The following is a 17,907-nucleotide window of genomic DNA, read 5'->3' as shown; positions in this document are numbered from 1 at the left end:
ACCAAGGACTAGTTGCTAAATTTGGTTTTTCCTCGATAAATCAAAGTCGATTGGATTGCTATGGCCCTCGCTCTCGATGGGTACATTCGGTGTGACATTCATGGGGAGTGAAATGTTGTAACCAGATGCTAACTGATAAGTATCTGATAAGTGCAAGAGCCTTGAATTGTTATACATACACCGGCATATGTATGCGGTTTTATTGCAACGTTTCGAAATTATAAGGTAAATAAAACTACTTACACAACACAAGTTCAAGTACACGAAGTAAATACAAACAACTAAGAATATGAAATACAAATACTAAAGGTTCCATAAATATTTATACAAAAAGTAAATCAAAATTATAGCTACAATCACGCCCATTCACACAGACATACTTGCTAACGAAGTTTGCTTCCTTTTCTTTTTTGTTTTTGGCTGCTTAACAAATTTGGGTGGACATTTTGCATTGATTTGGCTGCTAAAGCTGCTCGAAAAGTAACCAACTACAGCTCAGTTAGTAACTTTCCTGGCAGCCCGCTTGGTAACAGAAAACACACACTTCCACTAGCTTCTCTACTTAAGTACTTAAATGACTTTCAGGCATAGCATACAGTACAATACTTTAGCGTTAATTTTTAGGGGATAGTACAGTACGTTCCATAGATGTCTTGACAATTTACTGTTGCACACACATAGATGTATATCTAGAATTGAATATTATTGATTATGCGCTAGTCATTAAATTACACAGATTAATAATTAGAAAAACGAGACATGCCCTTGAGTGCTTGTCCTTGCATTAACTTAAACGATATTACAATATTATCCTTATATTCCGTATTTTATTTGAAGCAGCTCTTACACCGTTCAAGTCTGTTCAGCGAATTCCTTAAGTGTTCTATGCTTTCGTTTGCAACTCGCAACTCCAATTCAAATGGTTCATTTTGGTTTTGGTTTGCTTTGAAAAAGAATTCCTCTTGTTTGTTTTTTTAAATTAATCATAAAATCAGTCAGTCCAACGCCTTCTTGTTAGTTACTTAGCTTCTTCTTTTGGTTGTGAGTTCGATTTGTAGTCGGGGAAGTCTGAGTGCCATCGGTTGGATGTTGGACCCGGTTCGAGTGTGTGGGATTCGGGGTCATTTCTAACCGAGATCTACTGCTACACTACCACTCCTGAACCCCTGACCTCCTACTAGCTGCTTTCCTTGCTTTCGTTTAGAATAATTACGTCTAGTTGCCATTAGGTTCGATAGGTTAAAATGTAGTACGTATGTATAATAGATGTATGTTGTACAAATAAATTATATTATCATTACATGCATATAAATATATAACCGAATAGATATATGTTTATATATACGCGCTTGTTTCTCCTTGTGTGTGTGTGTTGTGTATGCATGTTTGTATACAGACTACAATATATACTGCGTATGCTTTTGGTTTTTGGCTACTTTGATGCTTATCAACTAGAATTCAACTACTTCTTTTTGGCCGCCTTTTTCTCGGCCTTGCGTATGGCCTTCTCGCGCTCCCTTCTCTCCCTCTCCATGTCCTTGCGCTCCTTCTCGATGTTGGCCTTCAGGTCCTTTAGACGCTTCTTCAGCCGATGCTTGTCGTCGCCACACACACCCAACGTTTTGAAGTCCTTTGAGTCCAGGGTCAGAAGAGCTCCGCCCTCCACGTTGTTCTCCTTGAACACAGGGATGTAGCGCTCCAGCTCGATGCCCATCAGCCAGTGTCCCACCTGGTGTGCAGAGGAGGAGGAGTCATTAATGAGGATATAGCCTAGCTTTGCAGCTTCCTGGGACGTACCTGATCCTTGGTCCATTCGTGCACGGGGCCACCCTTGTAGGTATAGCCAGCTGCCATCGCCTTGCGATCGGAGAAACTGGAACTGGAGCCGGACAGGTCCAGGGTGCGGCTGGGTGAGTAACCGGGCGAGGAGCAGCCCGAGGACATGCTGGTGGGCGACGGTGGACCGGTGGTGTGGGCGGACGGCTGCTGCTGGATTTGCTGGTGGTGCTGCTGCTGCCATGGCACTGTGCCGGGCGGGGAGAGTGATTGTGGAACGACTTGTTTAACTTTGGAACGATTGCGTATTATCGGTTAGTTAGTCGAGAGAGAAAGAAGCGGAGAGATAGAAAAGTCAGAGTTAGTAAGATCGCACTGGTTGCACCTTGGCATTGCGACGCAGAGCACATGGTATCGGTTGATGGGGTTAGTTTAGACATTCATAGATATTTATAGAGATATACGAGTACATATGGGGATTAATGCGAGTAATGTAAACGGATAACAGCTGCAATGAACTCTCAAAACCTTCGCATATATTAAAAATGGTTATAACGAATTAACGGTGTTGGATTAGTTAAGTCTTTTGAACAGTAAACATATGTACAGATCTGTATGAAATGATATGATGATCATGATACGTCTTTCGTTCTTTTTTCTTTTTTTGGGGGTGGTTGGGATCGATCTACGGGTTAGTCTACGGTCGGGCTAGAGAGATTGGAGATCGGAGGATTGTGCTGGTCTAGTTGGTTGGTTGGATGGTCATAGTTCACCTTTGGGCTGTGCTTCGTTCACCGCCTGGCGGATCTCGTTGATCAGCGTCTTGCAGTTGATGGCCGCGGCGCTCTGGCTCTTGTTAATCTCCGTGTAATCGTCGCTGGAATGTCGCGAGGATCCATCGCCGAGTCGCCTGCAAAGGTCGAGCAACCGTATAACAGAGTGCATAATTTATTAATAATTCCAAATTTCTTTCTAGTCTTCCCCTCACAGCTCTTGACTGTTTTTGAACATGTTTTATTTGTAAGAAAAACTAAATTGATTAAAGAAATAACTAATAGTCTTTGGTTCTAATGCAATCAGCATTCGAGAGCATGTCACTCCTTGTCCCACCTCGCTATGCAGCTATAACCCACCTCTCTCGATCGGACAGCGCCTGGTTGAGTTGATCAGTAAAGCTGGTTCCTGGCAGTGGCACTTTGCTGCCATTGGGTGCCACTCGCCTTCTGCTGGGATACATCCAACTCTCTGCGGGATCGTTCTCCGCCAGCTTATCGTTGGAGCCGAGGATGGAGTCGTACGAGCTGTTGAGATCACGATTGCTGCTGGTGGCCGGACCCGTTCCAAAGGTGGTCATACTGCCGCGATGGAAGTCGTTGAGCCCGTTGTCCGCCGGCGAACCCAAAGCGTTCTTGAAAATGCTAGGAATACTGGTGGTCACGGCCTGAGCCTGCTGCTGCTGTTGCTGCTGCTGCTGTTGCTGATGTTGCTGCTTGCTGGGATCCTTGTGCACCTGGGCATACAGCTGGTTGATCTGTGCCTCGCGTGCCGTCGACTGGTTGGACGAGCTGGACGAGGCGGAGGAAGTGGAGTTCAACAGAATGGGCGTGGTGGTGCCCAGGTGGCCATTGGAGGGAGTGGCGACCACACTGGCCATTGCTGGCGGATGGTGTTGCAGCAGATTATTCACGTTGGCCAGCAGATGCGAGTTGCCATTGGACAGGCTGATGGTTTCATGGACGACAGGAGCACCGGCCAGATTCAATGCCGATCCCTCTCGCTCCTCCTCCTCATCCGTGTCATCCAGTGTGCAATCGGAGCTGCGACTGTTGCTGCGGCTGCGCTTGAGGAGATTGCCATTCGAGAGCTGGCCAAGATCGCCGGCGGCTCCATTCGATGTGCTACTGTTTCCATTTGCTGAGGGCAACTGGCGGTTGGCTAAACCGCCACGGGAGGCTTTTGTTTTAAAACCGATTTCAATTGGCAGGGTGCGAATTTGGTTTGATTTTGGTGTTTTTCAAATAGATTTGGGTTCGATTTTGTTGTTCGATTTATTGAAGTTGGGCAAAATGAGGGCGCAGCGTGTAGGCGTGGCAGTCACAAGAACACAACGAGCAAAGAACGTAATGCAAACATGAACAACGATATAACGATATAACGTGAAACAGACGGCACACAGAGATCAAATAAAATCGAGAGAAATGGAAGGAAAGAAAGAGAATAACAATTAGCACAGAATGACAATGACACAATGGAGCACAACAGAAGAAAGTAGCAAAGGGAAATGAAGAGGAGGAGCTGTGGTCGAATCTTTAGCCCAGGTGCAGCTCAAAGCTCAAAGCACAAAGCACAAGGAACGGAACGCTCACTTAAAACAGGATTATCATGGTTCGAGATTTGAGTATTGAACAAACAGCGTAAATTAAACGAAACTCATTTGGTTTAAAGGTAAAATAGAAACAGAATATCCTTAAGGACAGTAGTGCATTTGTGATATTCAAAGCATAGAGCATCGTTAAAAACCATGACATTCTTGTAGTTAATGAGTAACAGGTGCTTGGGTAAAAAAAATGATGTCCAATGGCGACGACTCACCCAGATCGATTTTGGTCTTGTTAACCGAGTTATCCAGCAGCTCGTGCTGCGGCACTGCCGCATCCAGTTCGTCCTTGACCGGAACCTTGCGCTCCACCGTGGCCGTTTTCACGCCATCGCCGTCGGGTGAGAGATCAGATATCTCCGTGTCCGACAGCTCCGTCTCCAGCTTGTGAAAGAGCGGCTTTGGCGGCGTCTTACGCATCATCTGGGGCGTCAGCTTCAGAGTGGCACTATCGTAGGGCAGGCCGACGGGGAAGCCAGCCTTGCGCTGTGTCTCCTGCAGCTCGTGCTCCAGATTAATGACCCGATCCTTGAGCTTCTTCACCAGCGCATTGTACTCGGTGTCCTTCTCCTGGAGGAGCTGCTGGTAGAACTCCTCGCGATGGCACATGTCCAGCTCCCGCTGCTGGTACTCCCTGACCAGCCGCTTGGCCTTGTTGTACTTCTTGTCCAGCGCCATGTACTGACCCTGCGACTGCTGCAGCATGTTCTGCAGATTGGCCGCCTCCTTCCGGATGTTGCCCAGCTCCCGTTCGCTCTGCCGGAGTCGCTCGCTCAGCAGCTCGTTCTCATTTCCCGTCGTCTCGAGCTTGACCAGCTGGGAAGGGATGTAAAATTTATTAGTATGCCATACTTTCCCATCTTAAAAGGTTGTGCAATTGATGGATGAGATGATGTTGGGAAAATAATAAGCAAAATAACAGAAAACAAACCTTTCGTTTAAGATTTTGAATAATCTCCTCTTTAACCAGGCAACCCATTTCGCTCTGGGGAAAATAAAAACAAATAATAAATTAAAAATTATAAATATTATAAGAAAAAATCAGTTACTAAATACAATTGATTATTCTCCAAACAAAAAACAAACTTATGGATAAGTAAGTCAACGTAAAAAAAACTGAATAGGTATCAAAGTGTTCTAAAAATGTGCTCTACAATTTTTCGAGTATCTAAAATTTTGTTTCCAATGATATTTTCAAATCCAATTACCGCTTTGTGCTGCATTTCAATATCCACACAATTTTGAAATTCAGCAAAAGGAGAGAGAAGAGAACACACAAAAACACACAAGTTAAGCACGGCTGTTAGAGAGATCCTTTCCGGGATTGGCGATCCCAGGACGCCCTAGAATCCAGAATCCTTACCTCCTGTAGCAGCCGCTTAAGCGACTCTACCTCCTGCGAATGGGTGGCCTCCACCTCCATCGGATGCTCCACTTGGACGGGACTCGAGGGTCCCTCGCAGACACTCGAATTGGCCGAAACCGGCTGTGTGGAGTCTTCGGAGTAGTCGAGAGTGCGGCGCAGGTACTCCTCTTGTTGGCTGAAATAACTTTAGTTCCATTAGTATTTGTTAACAAAGCATATATACTATAACTAACTAACCGCTTCAAGCGCTCCTCTTTCTCGCGATCGGCCTGCAAACTCAGTCGTATGAGCTGGGCTACCTCAGAGTTTTCAGGATCGCGCTCGCGTCCGATTTGGAATTTGACTAGACCGGAAGTATTGCGCAGAACTGATGCTGCATATGCCTGTGTAACGCCCACGAGACTCTTGCCGTCCACCTCGATAATCTGATCGTTGACCTGGGGATGCATAGAAAGTTGGTTACTACTGTACTTTAGGACTTTGTTGTAAGACCAACCTGAATGCGACCGTCTCTGGCTGCTGCCCCGTTGTCGGTAATGGTTTTCACAAAGATTCCTAGTTTCTCTAAGCCTGCATCGGCTCCAACGCCCATGCCAATTATGCTGAGACCCAGACCCTCAGGACCCTTCATCAATTCCACGGGGAAGACGTGCATCTTCTCCACGCGCTTCTCGAGCTCGTATTCCGCCGAAGCGGCCACCGGATCAACATCCTCATTCCGGCGGTCGTAGTCGTTAACGGAGAAAGTTGAGTACACGTGGATGGGTCCGGAACTGAAGCGAACCTTGGGATTCTTGCGTACAGTGATGGGCGGATAAGAGCAGTCGTCGTCGTCAAAGTCTAAGAGACCTATTAAATATGAGAAGTAGTAAAGTTTTTAAAGGCTTCATGGGAGGAGAGAATGAGGAGAACTCACCAGGCACTTCCATCCAGAAGTTGCCATCTTCGAAGTAGTGCACTCCGGCCTCTACGAGAACCTCCTTGCTCCTCACTGGCGGATACTCTGGGATGTAGTACTGACTGTCGTCGAGTTCGGTAACGCCAGTGCTCAAAACCGTAGAGTTGGTGGCCTGTTCGGCATCTGCCAGGGAGTAGGTGGAGTTGTGCTTGCTGGAGATGATACTGTCGTCGATGGTCGTGGTCTGATTGAGTGTGGCATCCGATTGCGTGGACTCCACCGAAACTATCGACTCGTGCAGCGATTCCCCGCCCGTCACATACGTTTGGTTTAGATCGGAATGTTTCTCTTGCAGATCGTAGCCGTTCTCCAGCTCCTCGCGCTGACCTGGTCCTCTGGACGAAGTGGCGGAGGTGATGAGCAAATTCTCTAGGCTGCGTTTGGGTGCCTAAACAGAAACAATTGTGGTATTATACATTTCTGGGGCATAACTGATATGATATGGGCTACCTCTAGGACGTCCCTTAACCACTCGGGCTCGTCGTCGTCGTGGCGAGTGGTGGCTGTGGTGGCCGTCGAAGGAGTGGTGGTGGTCGTCTCTGTCTCTGTGCTGTCGGCCTTGACGAAGGTGGCATTCAGTGCTGTGGTGGCATGGCCATAGCCCACAATGTCCACGGCTTCAACGTCATCGGAATCGCCGTCAGCGTCAGCATCAACGCCGTTGGCATCGAAATCGGCCCTGGCGTGGTCCTCCTCCTCGTCGTCGTCCTCCTGCAGCTGGAACTCCTCCTCCTCGTCCTCGTCCTCCTCGACAATCGCTGGGACAGCTGCGATTTGAATGTCCTGCTCACCGTTGGCGGCGCTGGCGGCAGCTGCCGTTTGCCCGGGCAAATCCTCAATGAGATTCTTGATGCTGGTCGGCGATGTTGCTGTGGCAACAACGGTAGCAACTGCCACGCCCACGCTGGGGGCGGCGTTGAGTATTTGCTCGACTTCCTTGGCCTGTTCGTCCGACAGCAGCGACTGTTGTCTGTTTGGGATCAGAGCAAGAACAAAAACAAAAACGAAGAGTTTTAGCTACGTTCCTCTGGGGGATCAAGTTGAGTTTAAGGCGACGAATGTACAGAAAACAGGACCAACCTGATTTTGTTTTCCAAAATGCTACGCAGACAGGATACAGTGTACAGGATGTACAGGATACAGGACAGGACACAAGCACAACAATAACAGGCAATTTACGATAAATAAATGAAAGTAAACAAAGTGAGAAATGCAAAATTATAAAATATTTATGAAAACATGCAAATCATTTTAAATAATACAAATAAAATGCATACAATTACGTGCGTCGCTTAAAGATTTATAAACGTTGCGTACGCAACGAGCATGTAAATAAAATTAAAGTGCATATAATAACAGTAATTAAGTGGATAGCCCAGCGGTCGACAAGTGTGTGCAATTAAAATGTAATGCACTTTTAATTCACACCATCCAGTTGGGTTACCACTCCCATTCCCATTCTCCGCATCCGATTCCAATTTATCACCTCAAATTGGTTTCAATTTGATGCAAGGCTCGCAAATGTGCAGCTATCCTTAAACTAAATACGTTAGTAAGATAATTCTTGGACATCTTCGATGGCATTTGACTTTAAACAGCTTTGTAACATACTTAGCATGCGAATTCTTGAGCACCGCCTATGGAAATGATGGGTCCATCGATTTTTGTTCAGTTTGTAGTCGATAATTTGCTGTTATTTCAGCTTAAATTAATAACAAGGCGCCCTTTAATTGCACGTAATAACATAGTGAAGTTGAAGTTGAGGACGGAGGAAAAATGCAGTCAGCGCCGCAAAGTACGCAATGCCAAATTAAACATGCACGCTTACACGAGCACGTAGCCCCCAGGCGAGTTGGCTGGAAAATCGGGTGAAAAGTTATGTCGCATACGCCGTGTTGCACACGCAATGGCACCTGAAGTGAGGAAACCTGGTAGCCCAGGTAGCACAGGTAGAACAGGCAGACAGTTGTCAACTCAGCTCAGTTCAACTCAGCTGAGTTCAGTTCAGTTAGCTGGGTGCATTTAACGTTTAAGTGTTTGTCACTCTCACTTGTGCGTGACGTCACGTGTAAGGTGGATATCTGCCCATCGCAGTGTTTGTTAATTACTGCCAACAATTGCCAGCGACAACGACAACGACAACGAGCCCACACACAGCGAGAAATTATAGTGGAAATAACAATCGCCTTTATTACTATTTGTTTACAGAAAATTAATGGCACATGCAATAAAGGAATTGTAAAGTGTAAAAACTTAAAGGTATATTAATGGTAATTATATATATGAATAGATGACGATCAGTTTGAAATGTAAAATAATAAAGCTCCCTTTAAATAAAATTATGCTGGAACTTATTTTGCTTATTTAGTTTATCCAAATTAGATTGCAAATAGTTTTTTCCCGTGCATTTAGAACACGGCTAATCATTGAAACTAACACACAGAGCCTCAGTAGTTGCAAGTGGTTGATTATGTTGTTGATAATGAGAGCCAAGTGGCAGACAGTGAGGCAACAACAAACAGTGCAGCACACAGGCCCAAAGTGGGCACTTTCCCGCTTTTCCACTTTTCCATTTCCATTTGCCCCCTCAGGTGTGCTGCCACACCACACAGCACACGGTTACAGCATGCATTTAAATGAGTTTTCCAGCGAAGTTGCAGTGCATTTATGTAATTGCAATTGCAATTGGCATTTTCACACGCAGCGCAGCAAAGTGTAATTAGCTTGGCGTCCAAAAACATATTGCAAATGGCCTAAAATTCAACGATATTGCCAACACAACACAACACAGTTGACGGTGGTTACGGTGGGTCCATTGAAAAACAATTCGAATGTTTCGATAGCCCCAATGCAATCCAATAAAATGCTATAAAACAATTAGTCAGCGTTTTGCAAACGAAATCTGTATATTGCTCTCTATTTCGTGACCATTTGAACAAAACAAACAATCAACAACAACAATTGAAATGGCCCAAACACAAAACTGCAAACTTATTCCAGCGGCTAACTAAGCGGCTTACGGGAGGAGTTGGCCAGTGGAGGTGGAAGGATTTAGTTTTCCAAACGATCCCCTTCAGTCGGGCAAAACGAAAAGGAATTAGCATAAAGTTATTCCTTTTTAATTAAAATAAAAATAACACGCTACCGTTTTTAATTGCTGGGGAATGTGGGACAAGCCGATTCCTCTTTTAACCACACCTGAAACCACACGGGTTGCCTAAAGCGAACGCAGTTGCATGCATAACAAAATATTACGCATACGCCGCGTGCGACGCGCGAAACAACGATGACAAAGTTTCATCGTCGACGGGAAAATAATTGCGAGCGGATAAAACTCTGGGAATGGGCATTAACTTAAAGGACATTAAATAATGTATGTGGTCTGCTATCTAAACAAAAATGAAAATTGAAATTCTGCTTTATTACATTGATTTTGAAACACTATTATCCAGAGTCCCAGGGTTATCCACAAAACCACTTCTTTGGCCCATGGTACTTGCGAAAGACAAATGCAATTATGCGACGCTTGGAATTCTCCGTTTGTGCCGAGTAAACAAAGGCGGAAAAGGCGAAAAAGTCGGAAAAGCCGGAAAACGCAGTTGGGAAGAGGAGTGCGCGCTCCAACACTTTTCCTTTCCCATTTATTGGAGCACAAGTTGATTAGGAGAAAAGCAACGGACATATGGAAAGTGCCATTAAAAGGCGTTTGCACAGAGAGCCGCAAACAAGGTCAGTCTGCTCATTGTTTCGTCATACTCGTACATTTATAATTAATTCAAATAACAACGGCCAGCGGGAAACCGCAATGCAAAAGCCTTGCCCCACAAACTGAGAGCGGATTGAACTCACTCAAGAGCGAGTTTTCCCCCCGCTGTGGAAAATCGCTCGCTCTCCGAGTGAGTTTTCCATGTGCTGCTCCTGACTGTGGCCCTGGCCCACAATGACGTCATGTGTCTGACTGGGTTAGCCCTCCATTGTTGTGATAAATTTAACAGAATTTATGTTTAGTCATTCGTGAGTTTTACAGCGAGCATTTTCGTTTATTAATAGCAGTTTTGCTCGGCTTGCGAGGCGATGGACTAGACTCCATCATCCGGCATTCGTCCAGTTCAAAGTCACTTGTGTCTTTGGCGGAATGGAATGTAGTGGATTGGGAGCAGAGTGGAGTGGAGTGGAGAGGGGAACATAGAGTAAGTTGTTGGCCTGGCCAAAACCAAGTCAAGGTGAGCTATGACGAGGATAATGTGACGATGTGCGATGTACGATGTTCAAGGGGAGATATATAGCCCAAATTGGCTGCTGTTTGGGCGGTTATCAAATTAGCTTTTAAACTGTTTAAACCTACGAATATCATCGTATACTTTAAGAGAGTCTAATAATATTTCAGAATATTTTCCCCATTTCGCGCATATGCAAAAAGGCAAAAGCTCTGCGGCTGACTTTGCAATTGTTTGGTGGCATTATCGTTACGGATTTATCTGCATAAATTGGGCCAACACATCAGAGGTTAACCCGTTTAGCTCTCAATCACACACAATATCAATTTGAATGCACAGAGGCGGGACAAAGCGAATCGCATTCGCCGTGTGGCAACTATGAAAATTGAAAAACCCCATTTTATCATGGCGAACACGTACGGCACAAGAACACAGAGCACAAATTCCACAGCAGCAGCTACACAACTCCGGCGGCACAGAAACGAAACAACAACAACAATCAGGCGGGAACAATATTTACTGCGTGCGCACCAAAGTATGCATCAAGAAAAATCACAAACGCACGATGATAACAGGACGACAAAGGACATCGGGGAGGAGTTGCAGGGGGAGGAGCAGGAGGAGGAGCAGCGAGCACGATGACAATGTTGAAAATGACAACTTGGCAACAATTATATTCGAGGACGAGTGTGGGCGTGTGTTGTGTTTGCGCTGTGTGTTGGCCCGCATATGAACAAGAAAATGGAAACAACAATGTCAACAGTATCAACATGGCGTATGAGCAACGTTCAATTGGAAACCCATTCGATTCAAGTGGCAACAATGCGATAAACTGTTCCAGCATCAATTCCATTCCATCCACCAGCAGCAACAACATTTTGCATTTTGCCCATTCATTGGTAGATTGTGCAGGAAATTGAGGTAATTAAACGCTCGAAGAATCTACGGGAAAATGAAAAACTCTGCTTCCTTTAATCAGCTCGTAGCGAAAGTTACCTGCCTACATTATTTGCCCCACCCATTAAATTTTTTCCCCTTTTTTTTTTTGCAGTGCGCGGCGTGCCAGATGCCAACAATTTGAGTGCTCTGCATACACAAATATGTATATAAAAAGTGTTTTAAATATAATTTGGGCACCACTATACTGCACTCACCCGCCCGACCGAAAGCAGCAGGAGGGGGTATAAAAAAAACGATCGAGGATAAAAATTCCATAACTTGCAACTAAAATGCAAACTTTTGCAGAAACTTTGCCCGGGCAAAGTGAATGCATTCCCACTTGCAGGCAATCAGCGTGGCAAATAAAAACACCCGGACTCTTCACCTGTTTATCTTTATCACCCCGGCTTCAGCAACACCCACCGAATTAGTAGAGACACGTCACACATCGCACGCAGCGGCTATAAATTGCAGTATTTGCCTCAAACTGAAAGTTATGCGAGCAACTGGGTAAACAGTCACCAGGACTCTGGAACGCCAGGAACCAAGGACTCCAGGAAGCAAGGACTGCAAGACAGCAGGACAACAGTCAGCAGGACAAAACAAAGTGCTAAAGGTGCGTCCCACCCAGAAAGTCGCCTCTGAAGAGCTGCTTTCACATCAGATGGAGGATAAGAGATGAGGGGCAGCATTAGTGGACCGGCGTTGAAGGAAGAATCGCTAGAGGCGACTAATGGAGGCACAGGACGAAGCGCACAGTCACAAGTCGCTGGGAAAAGCCCCTCGGGAATTTCACAACGATTTGCCAGCCTTTGAAGGCCGCACTTTTTAGAAAACTTTCTCTTAATAACAGAGTAAACTGATTAATTTGGCATTAACTAGTTGTATAATTACAGATTTGTTTTTCGTAAAAGAAGGTTCACTTCTTACGAGCAACTATAACAGATAACTATTACTCTCATTTAAATTTATTATTTTTAATAATATTAAGCACTAGTAACCCTTCAGATAGTCACCACTTTCCTGAGCGACCCTTTCAAGCGTAGAGTATCTCAAGAACTATTGAAATAAATACCAACAAATGGGCCAAAGCGTCATTCGTGCTCCATTTCCAAGTTGCCTTCGAAACTTTTGCGTTGCACTTGCACTACACTTCCTCTCGCCTCCCAGCGCCGCCCACTTTGTTGCCATTTCGGTTGCAATTGAGCGGCTGATGGAGGGGGTGGAATGGGAGGGGGATTTTTGAAATAAAAACACTAAAAATATAAAAAACAAAAGTGGGCAGAGGGGCGTGCGATAAGCCAAGCACACAAATAAGATTACAACGCCCCAGCAAAGCGGGGGCAACAATAGTAAAAGCGCAAGAAATACTAGCACTAAAAACGCGAAACCGAAAACTTTTTTTAAATGCAGTCAAAAGCAAAAGTTCAAGCTAACCAAGAGAAAGCGAAAAAAAAAAAACAAAAAATGGCAGAAACTAACCGAAATGAAAATAGAAGGCAAAGTTAAAACCGCCGAATACAAAAAATTATTGAGAAAGCGTGAAAAGAGGAAAGTTGCCAGCGGAACAGGCAGCGGAAAAAATGTTGAGCGCGCAAAGGGCCAAGTTAACTAGAAAATGGCCAACAGCTAGAGTCATCCAAAAAACGGCGCACTGAGAAGTGGCAGCCGCTAAGAAACTTAATCCTGCAATCAGTTTCAGTTCTGCATTCCGCTTCTACAAGGACACTTTAAGAAAAAGTTTATAGTTTTTAGACATTTGCTAGGTGTCAGAAGGAGAATAAAGTTACTATTTTTGGTGCTAAAGGAAAGCTAACGTTTTTGGTTTCCTGAGCGTTTTTAAACTATAGTTGCGAATAATTGTTCAGGGTGCAGTTGAAAGTACTCCGCAATTACACAGGCCAATGCCGAAAATGGCCCACAATTGACCAGCAAATTGCCCGAAAATTTGGCCCACTTGCCGCACTCAGAAAAAGGATAAGAGAGGCGAAGGATGTGGAGGTGGATGTGGATGTGGAGAACAGGCCTGGTGTCAAGGACAAACGTTTTGGGGACAGCGAGCTCAGCTGGGCAGGCTGCCAAAAAAAAAACAAAAAAAAAAAAAAGGACGACACAAAAGAGTTGCTCCTGTTGAGCCCCAAACATTTGGCCGAAAGATAAATGAGAGTTGGACTTGCAGCTGGTACCGGTCCTTGCTCTGGCTGCTCCTCTGGCCACGACTTTTGGCCAAGGACGACAAGGACATCATCAACACATGGCCGTAACTGCTGTCGCTGCTGCAATTTATGTAAATTGCGCGCTAGTAGGAAAGAGCCAGCAGAGAGAGAGAGTTGAATGCCAAAAAGGCGAGATCAGAGAGTTAAGCAATTGACACTTGTGACAACGCTGCGTATGTGCGATTTCCCTGGGCCTTCTTTCTGCCACTGCCAACTGAGGATGGCACCCTTGCCAACTGAGGGCTGCAAATGAATTTCAATTTTGCATTTCGAAAAGCATTCCCAGGGGGCGTGAAGTTTTTCAATTAGTTGACCAACTTGCACTTTTGCCGCTCGCAGGCAAATTGTTTCTGTTTTTTTTGCAGGCTGAAATTATGCAATTTACTTCAGTTCATTCGAAAGTTGCATGCGCCTGATGAAATCATTTTTCCAGCCCTAAAGTTATGTTAATTGTGCAGGCGATAATCATACAAAAGGACTCTCGAAAATATGAGGGTCCTGTAGCTGGGCAGAAACTTCTTTTGAAGGGGCAAATTGTGCAGAAAAGTATGCCATAACAACGGGGTAGAAAACTTTCGAGTTTACTGCCCTTCTCTTTGGGGGCTTAAATCAATTGGTTACATTTTATTTCGGTGTGTGGAAGTGATGCAATAATGTCATGTCATGTCCTGGCTAAAAGTCCCATTTACTGCTGGTTTTTTGTTTCCACGACAAATCCTTGACTGAAGCGATCCCACATTAACTCATTTCCTGCTGCTGTCGCTTGAACGCAAAGTGAAAGAGGAGACACTCGTACAATTTAACTAAGCACAGAAACCACTTGCACAATGCACTTATAGCCCACTATTCATTTCCCAGCCACCCACTATCCACTCAGGCACCACCACCCACCCACTTTAACCCACACTCCCCTGTGGCTTAAGTCGCCACCGCAATTTAAATAAGCTTAAAAGCGCAGCGAAGACCAAAGGCAAACTTGACTGAAATGCATTTCCCCGTCCTTTCCCCACTTTCCCCCATTTTCCCCACCACCAACGCCAAAAAAAAGACGAGGGGGAAAACGCAGAGATTCGGGCGGGGAAAAGCCAGCATATTGAATGCCAAATGAGCGATTAGCACTTGTCGCCCTGTTGATGCCTTTGGCGATGTCGCCCAGGATGTGACGATGATGAAGGAGATGGCCAGGAAGGATGAAGGATGTTGGGATGGAGCACTGGGATGGAGCACTGGGATTCCCCGTTTGTTGGTTTTTGTGATTGCGCTCGAATTACACTTAACACAAATTTCATTTGAATAAACTAAATGAAATGCAGGGCCAAAGGAGACGGGCTGCATAATCAGCAAAAAACTCATTAAAATGTTTAATCACGAAAATGGCTGGCAAAAGAAGTTGTCAAATGGCGGTCTTTTTAAATTAGTTATTCTTGTTAAGAAGATTTGTTGATTTCTCCTAGTGCTCAGCAGAAAAATGCAAACATCGTTAGTTTAAGTAGTAAATAATTGGGGCAATGCATTAACTATTTGGCAAATTAAGATTAATACACTTTGATTAACATGCAGTCATCTGGTTAATATGCAGTAGGAAAGCCATAACGATAATAAAAACCATTTGTAAAAACCCATATTATTTGCATGCTTTCTTGGAACTATTTCAATAGCGAGTCACTTTGTAAATAAACTCTGAATCAATAATTTAAGGAATTTAATGCGGTATGCTGTGATTATACTAATCGACTTTGAGTGCCAAATTAACCGCAAAGACCTCATTCCGAATATCCTTGAAGCAGACGATGATGTCAAACCACAAAAGCGTCCTGTTGGCAAACAAATCACAGGCAGGAGGCACAGGACCAATTGCCATTAATGCAAAGGAACTGGCCAACCGACAGAGAATCCAGCAACGAGTTGCAGAAATGGGTAAGTAGACATCACACTGATGAGCAGTGAGTGCGCCTACTGACAGACCGAACTCGGAAAACAGAAAATGAAAACTGAAAACTGGCCACTAACGAGACTTACGACGCATGTGAGCGACTCTAATTAAAAGCCAACAAGGCACTGATAATGGCACTCATAACCGGATATATCCTCGCAATGGGTTTCGCATCCGTTCATCATCATCAGCAGCAACATCAGCAGCAACAACAGCAGCAGGGCGGCCAAATGTCATCGGCAGGCAGCAAATTGCCAACGATGGCGAACATTAAATATTGATAATAATATTTTTCACCTACCAAAGACGTCTGCACTGTTGACTCTGTTGACTTCAGCTGCTCCAGCTGCAGTTCCACTGGCGACGCGGGACTTAAAGTTTAATTAAAACTTATTTCCTGCGCTCGGGCACGAAAATGTTAATTAAAACGATGTTCAGCGGAGAGATTGCCTCACATTTCGTGCGTTTTTCCGCCTTTGCCACTTTATTTTTGCCAACCAAAACGGATTTCGTTTCGCGCGCCGAATTTCCCGTTTTACGTTCTACGTTCTACGTTCTGCGTTTTCCTATTCTTATTTTTTTGGCAGCGTTACGATTTTCCAGCCATGCGACAGGATGAACGAGCGGCGGGCATGTGATTCGATTCGAGTGGCTCCGCAAATGCAGGACAAAACTGCACAGGACACGCAGGAGCGGAAAATGAGTGGAAATGCGTCTCACGAAAGGAGAGAGAAAAACGAGTGGAAAAGCGTCGGGAAAGCTGCTTGTTCGTTGCCAGTTTTCACTCCAAGTTGAGCCCGACTCCACTCGTCTCGTCGTCACACGGAAAACGTTCATAAATAAAGGACCCGAAAAAACGGTCGACTAATTGACGTATGCAGCCCAGCACACATATATGTATGTGTTATTGCCAAAGAAACTACGGTTAAGTGTAATTTTTTCCGCGGCTAAAACGAAATTGCTTATTTGCGTGCGAAACGTGAAAATTCCAGGACGAGGTGGCGCTAAAAGCAAAGGCTACGTAAAGGATACGTAATTCCTCTTCCTCGCAATCGCTCATAATAAATTGCCACGAAACAAAAGCGTCGAAGTCTGAAGAACGTAAACGCAAATAAGCGCAATAACTACAACGATTGAAATGGAAACAACTTGCTGGGAAATCGTTGGAAAAGTGCATTTTAATATGTGCAAGAGCTGCGAGGGTGGAAGTTGGAGTTTAGAGGTTAGAGGTTCAGGTTGCTTCCCCTGTCTGTAGACAATAAATCAATGGCAAGTCAATTCTGGGCGCAGCCACGAATCGTGCGAATCGCAAAAAGCCACGGCAAGAATAAATGACTGCGAAAATCTAGATATACTCAGATATACCCTTTAAGCGCCCAGTTTGAACTCGAGCATTTGGGTTTCACCTGAAAACGTTTAGGGGTAAAACACCAAACTGCAGGCATGGGTAAATCCCCCATGCATAGTTCGCTTTTGTAATTTCAATGATAAATATTTATTGGCGATGCCTGAAAGACCTGGCTCAGAGTTGGAGATACCTAAACGAGTTCGACAGTTTAAAGTGGCACCAGCTTTGGCCATCAGCTCAGCTGCACAAAAGCGACTATTCACGTGCAACTGCAACTGCAACTTTAACTTGAACTCCGCCGGAGTCAACACTTCCGGGCGGAACAGACTCCGGATGGAGAGTCCGGAGTGCATCAGCAGTTGACAAGCGACAGATTAGCTTACAATTACAACAAAGCCGGCGTTGAAAGGTGACTAAGCTGATGATGAATAGTAACCAGGCAGAGGAGGGCTACACGAAATCCTCGCACAGAGAATGTGGGTGGTGCAAAGTAAATATTTGCTCCATATGTGAGCGAGTGACTAAAGTTCAAGCAGGGCCAAGAAAATGCAGGCAAACTGCAGACAGAATGGATTTCTGGATCGATTATTGGCTAGAAGTAATATATAAAATGCTAATGAGAAGCTATCCTAATATACACAGAATGGGTGAGGGCAAATGTTGGTATTTTATTTGGCTACTTGTGCTGATTAACTAGGAATAGCTGAACATAAAATGATGAATATGGGCAGACAAATAAGAAAATGCTTTGAGTACAATGCACTACATAATAAATAG

General features: G+C 44.8%; 1 protein-coding gene across 15 annotated transcripts in view; it reads right to left on the bottom strand.

Moving 5' to 3' along the window:
• Positions 1-161: 161 nt before the first annotated feature.
• LOC120450068 overlaps positions 162-17,907 on the bottom strand; it is a 35,640-nt gene continuing 17,894 nt past the window's right edge. For 2 of the 15 annotated variants that reach the window (XM_039632841.1, XM_039632842.2), the window contains exons 4-15: positions 7,558-7,578; positions 6,928-7,447; positions 6,436-6,865; positions 6,016-6,368; positions 5,757-5,956; positions 5,517-5,703; positions 5,085-5,138; positions 4,369-4,969; positions 2,910-3,729; positions 2,550-2,686; positions 1,798-2,066; positions 162-1,729 (exon numbers count right to left, since the gene is read on the bottom strand). In XM_039632841.1, coding sequence (XP_039488775.1) covers positions 1,463-1,729; positions 1,798-2,066; positions 2,550-2,686; positions 2,910-3,729; positions 4,369-4,969; positions 5,085-5,138; positions 5,517-5,703; positions 5,757-5,956; positions 6,016-6,368; positions 6,436-6,865; positions 6,928-7,447; positions 7,558-7,578 — 3,859 coding nt within the window. In that variant the 3' untranslated portion in view covers positions 162-1,462. Of the gene's footprint in view, positions 1,730-1,797; positions 2,067-2,549; positions 2,687-2,909; positions 3,730-4,368; positions 4,970-5,084; positions 5,139-5,361; positions 5,371-5,516; positions 5,704-5,756; positions 5,957-6,015; positions 6,369-6,435; positions 6,866-6,927; positions 7,448-7,557; positions 7,579-17,907 lie in introns of all 15 variants that reach the window. The other 13 variants (XM_039632848.1, XM_039632846.1, XM_039632844.1 and 10 more) reach the window with 13 other exon arrangements.

The sequence above is a fragment of the Drosophila santomea genome, chromosome 3L (genome assembly GCF_016746245.2).
Source record: "Drosophila santomea strain STO CAGO 1482 chromosome 3L, Prin_Dsan_1.1, whole genome shotgun sequence".
Lineage (NCBI taxonomy): Eukaryota > Metazoa > Arthropoda > Insecta > Diptera > Drosophilidae > Drosophila > Drosophila santomea.
The sequence above is the reverse complement of the archived record's forward strand: the minus strand, read 5'-3'. Positions and strand labels throughout refer to the sequence as shown.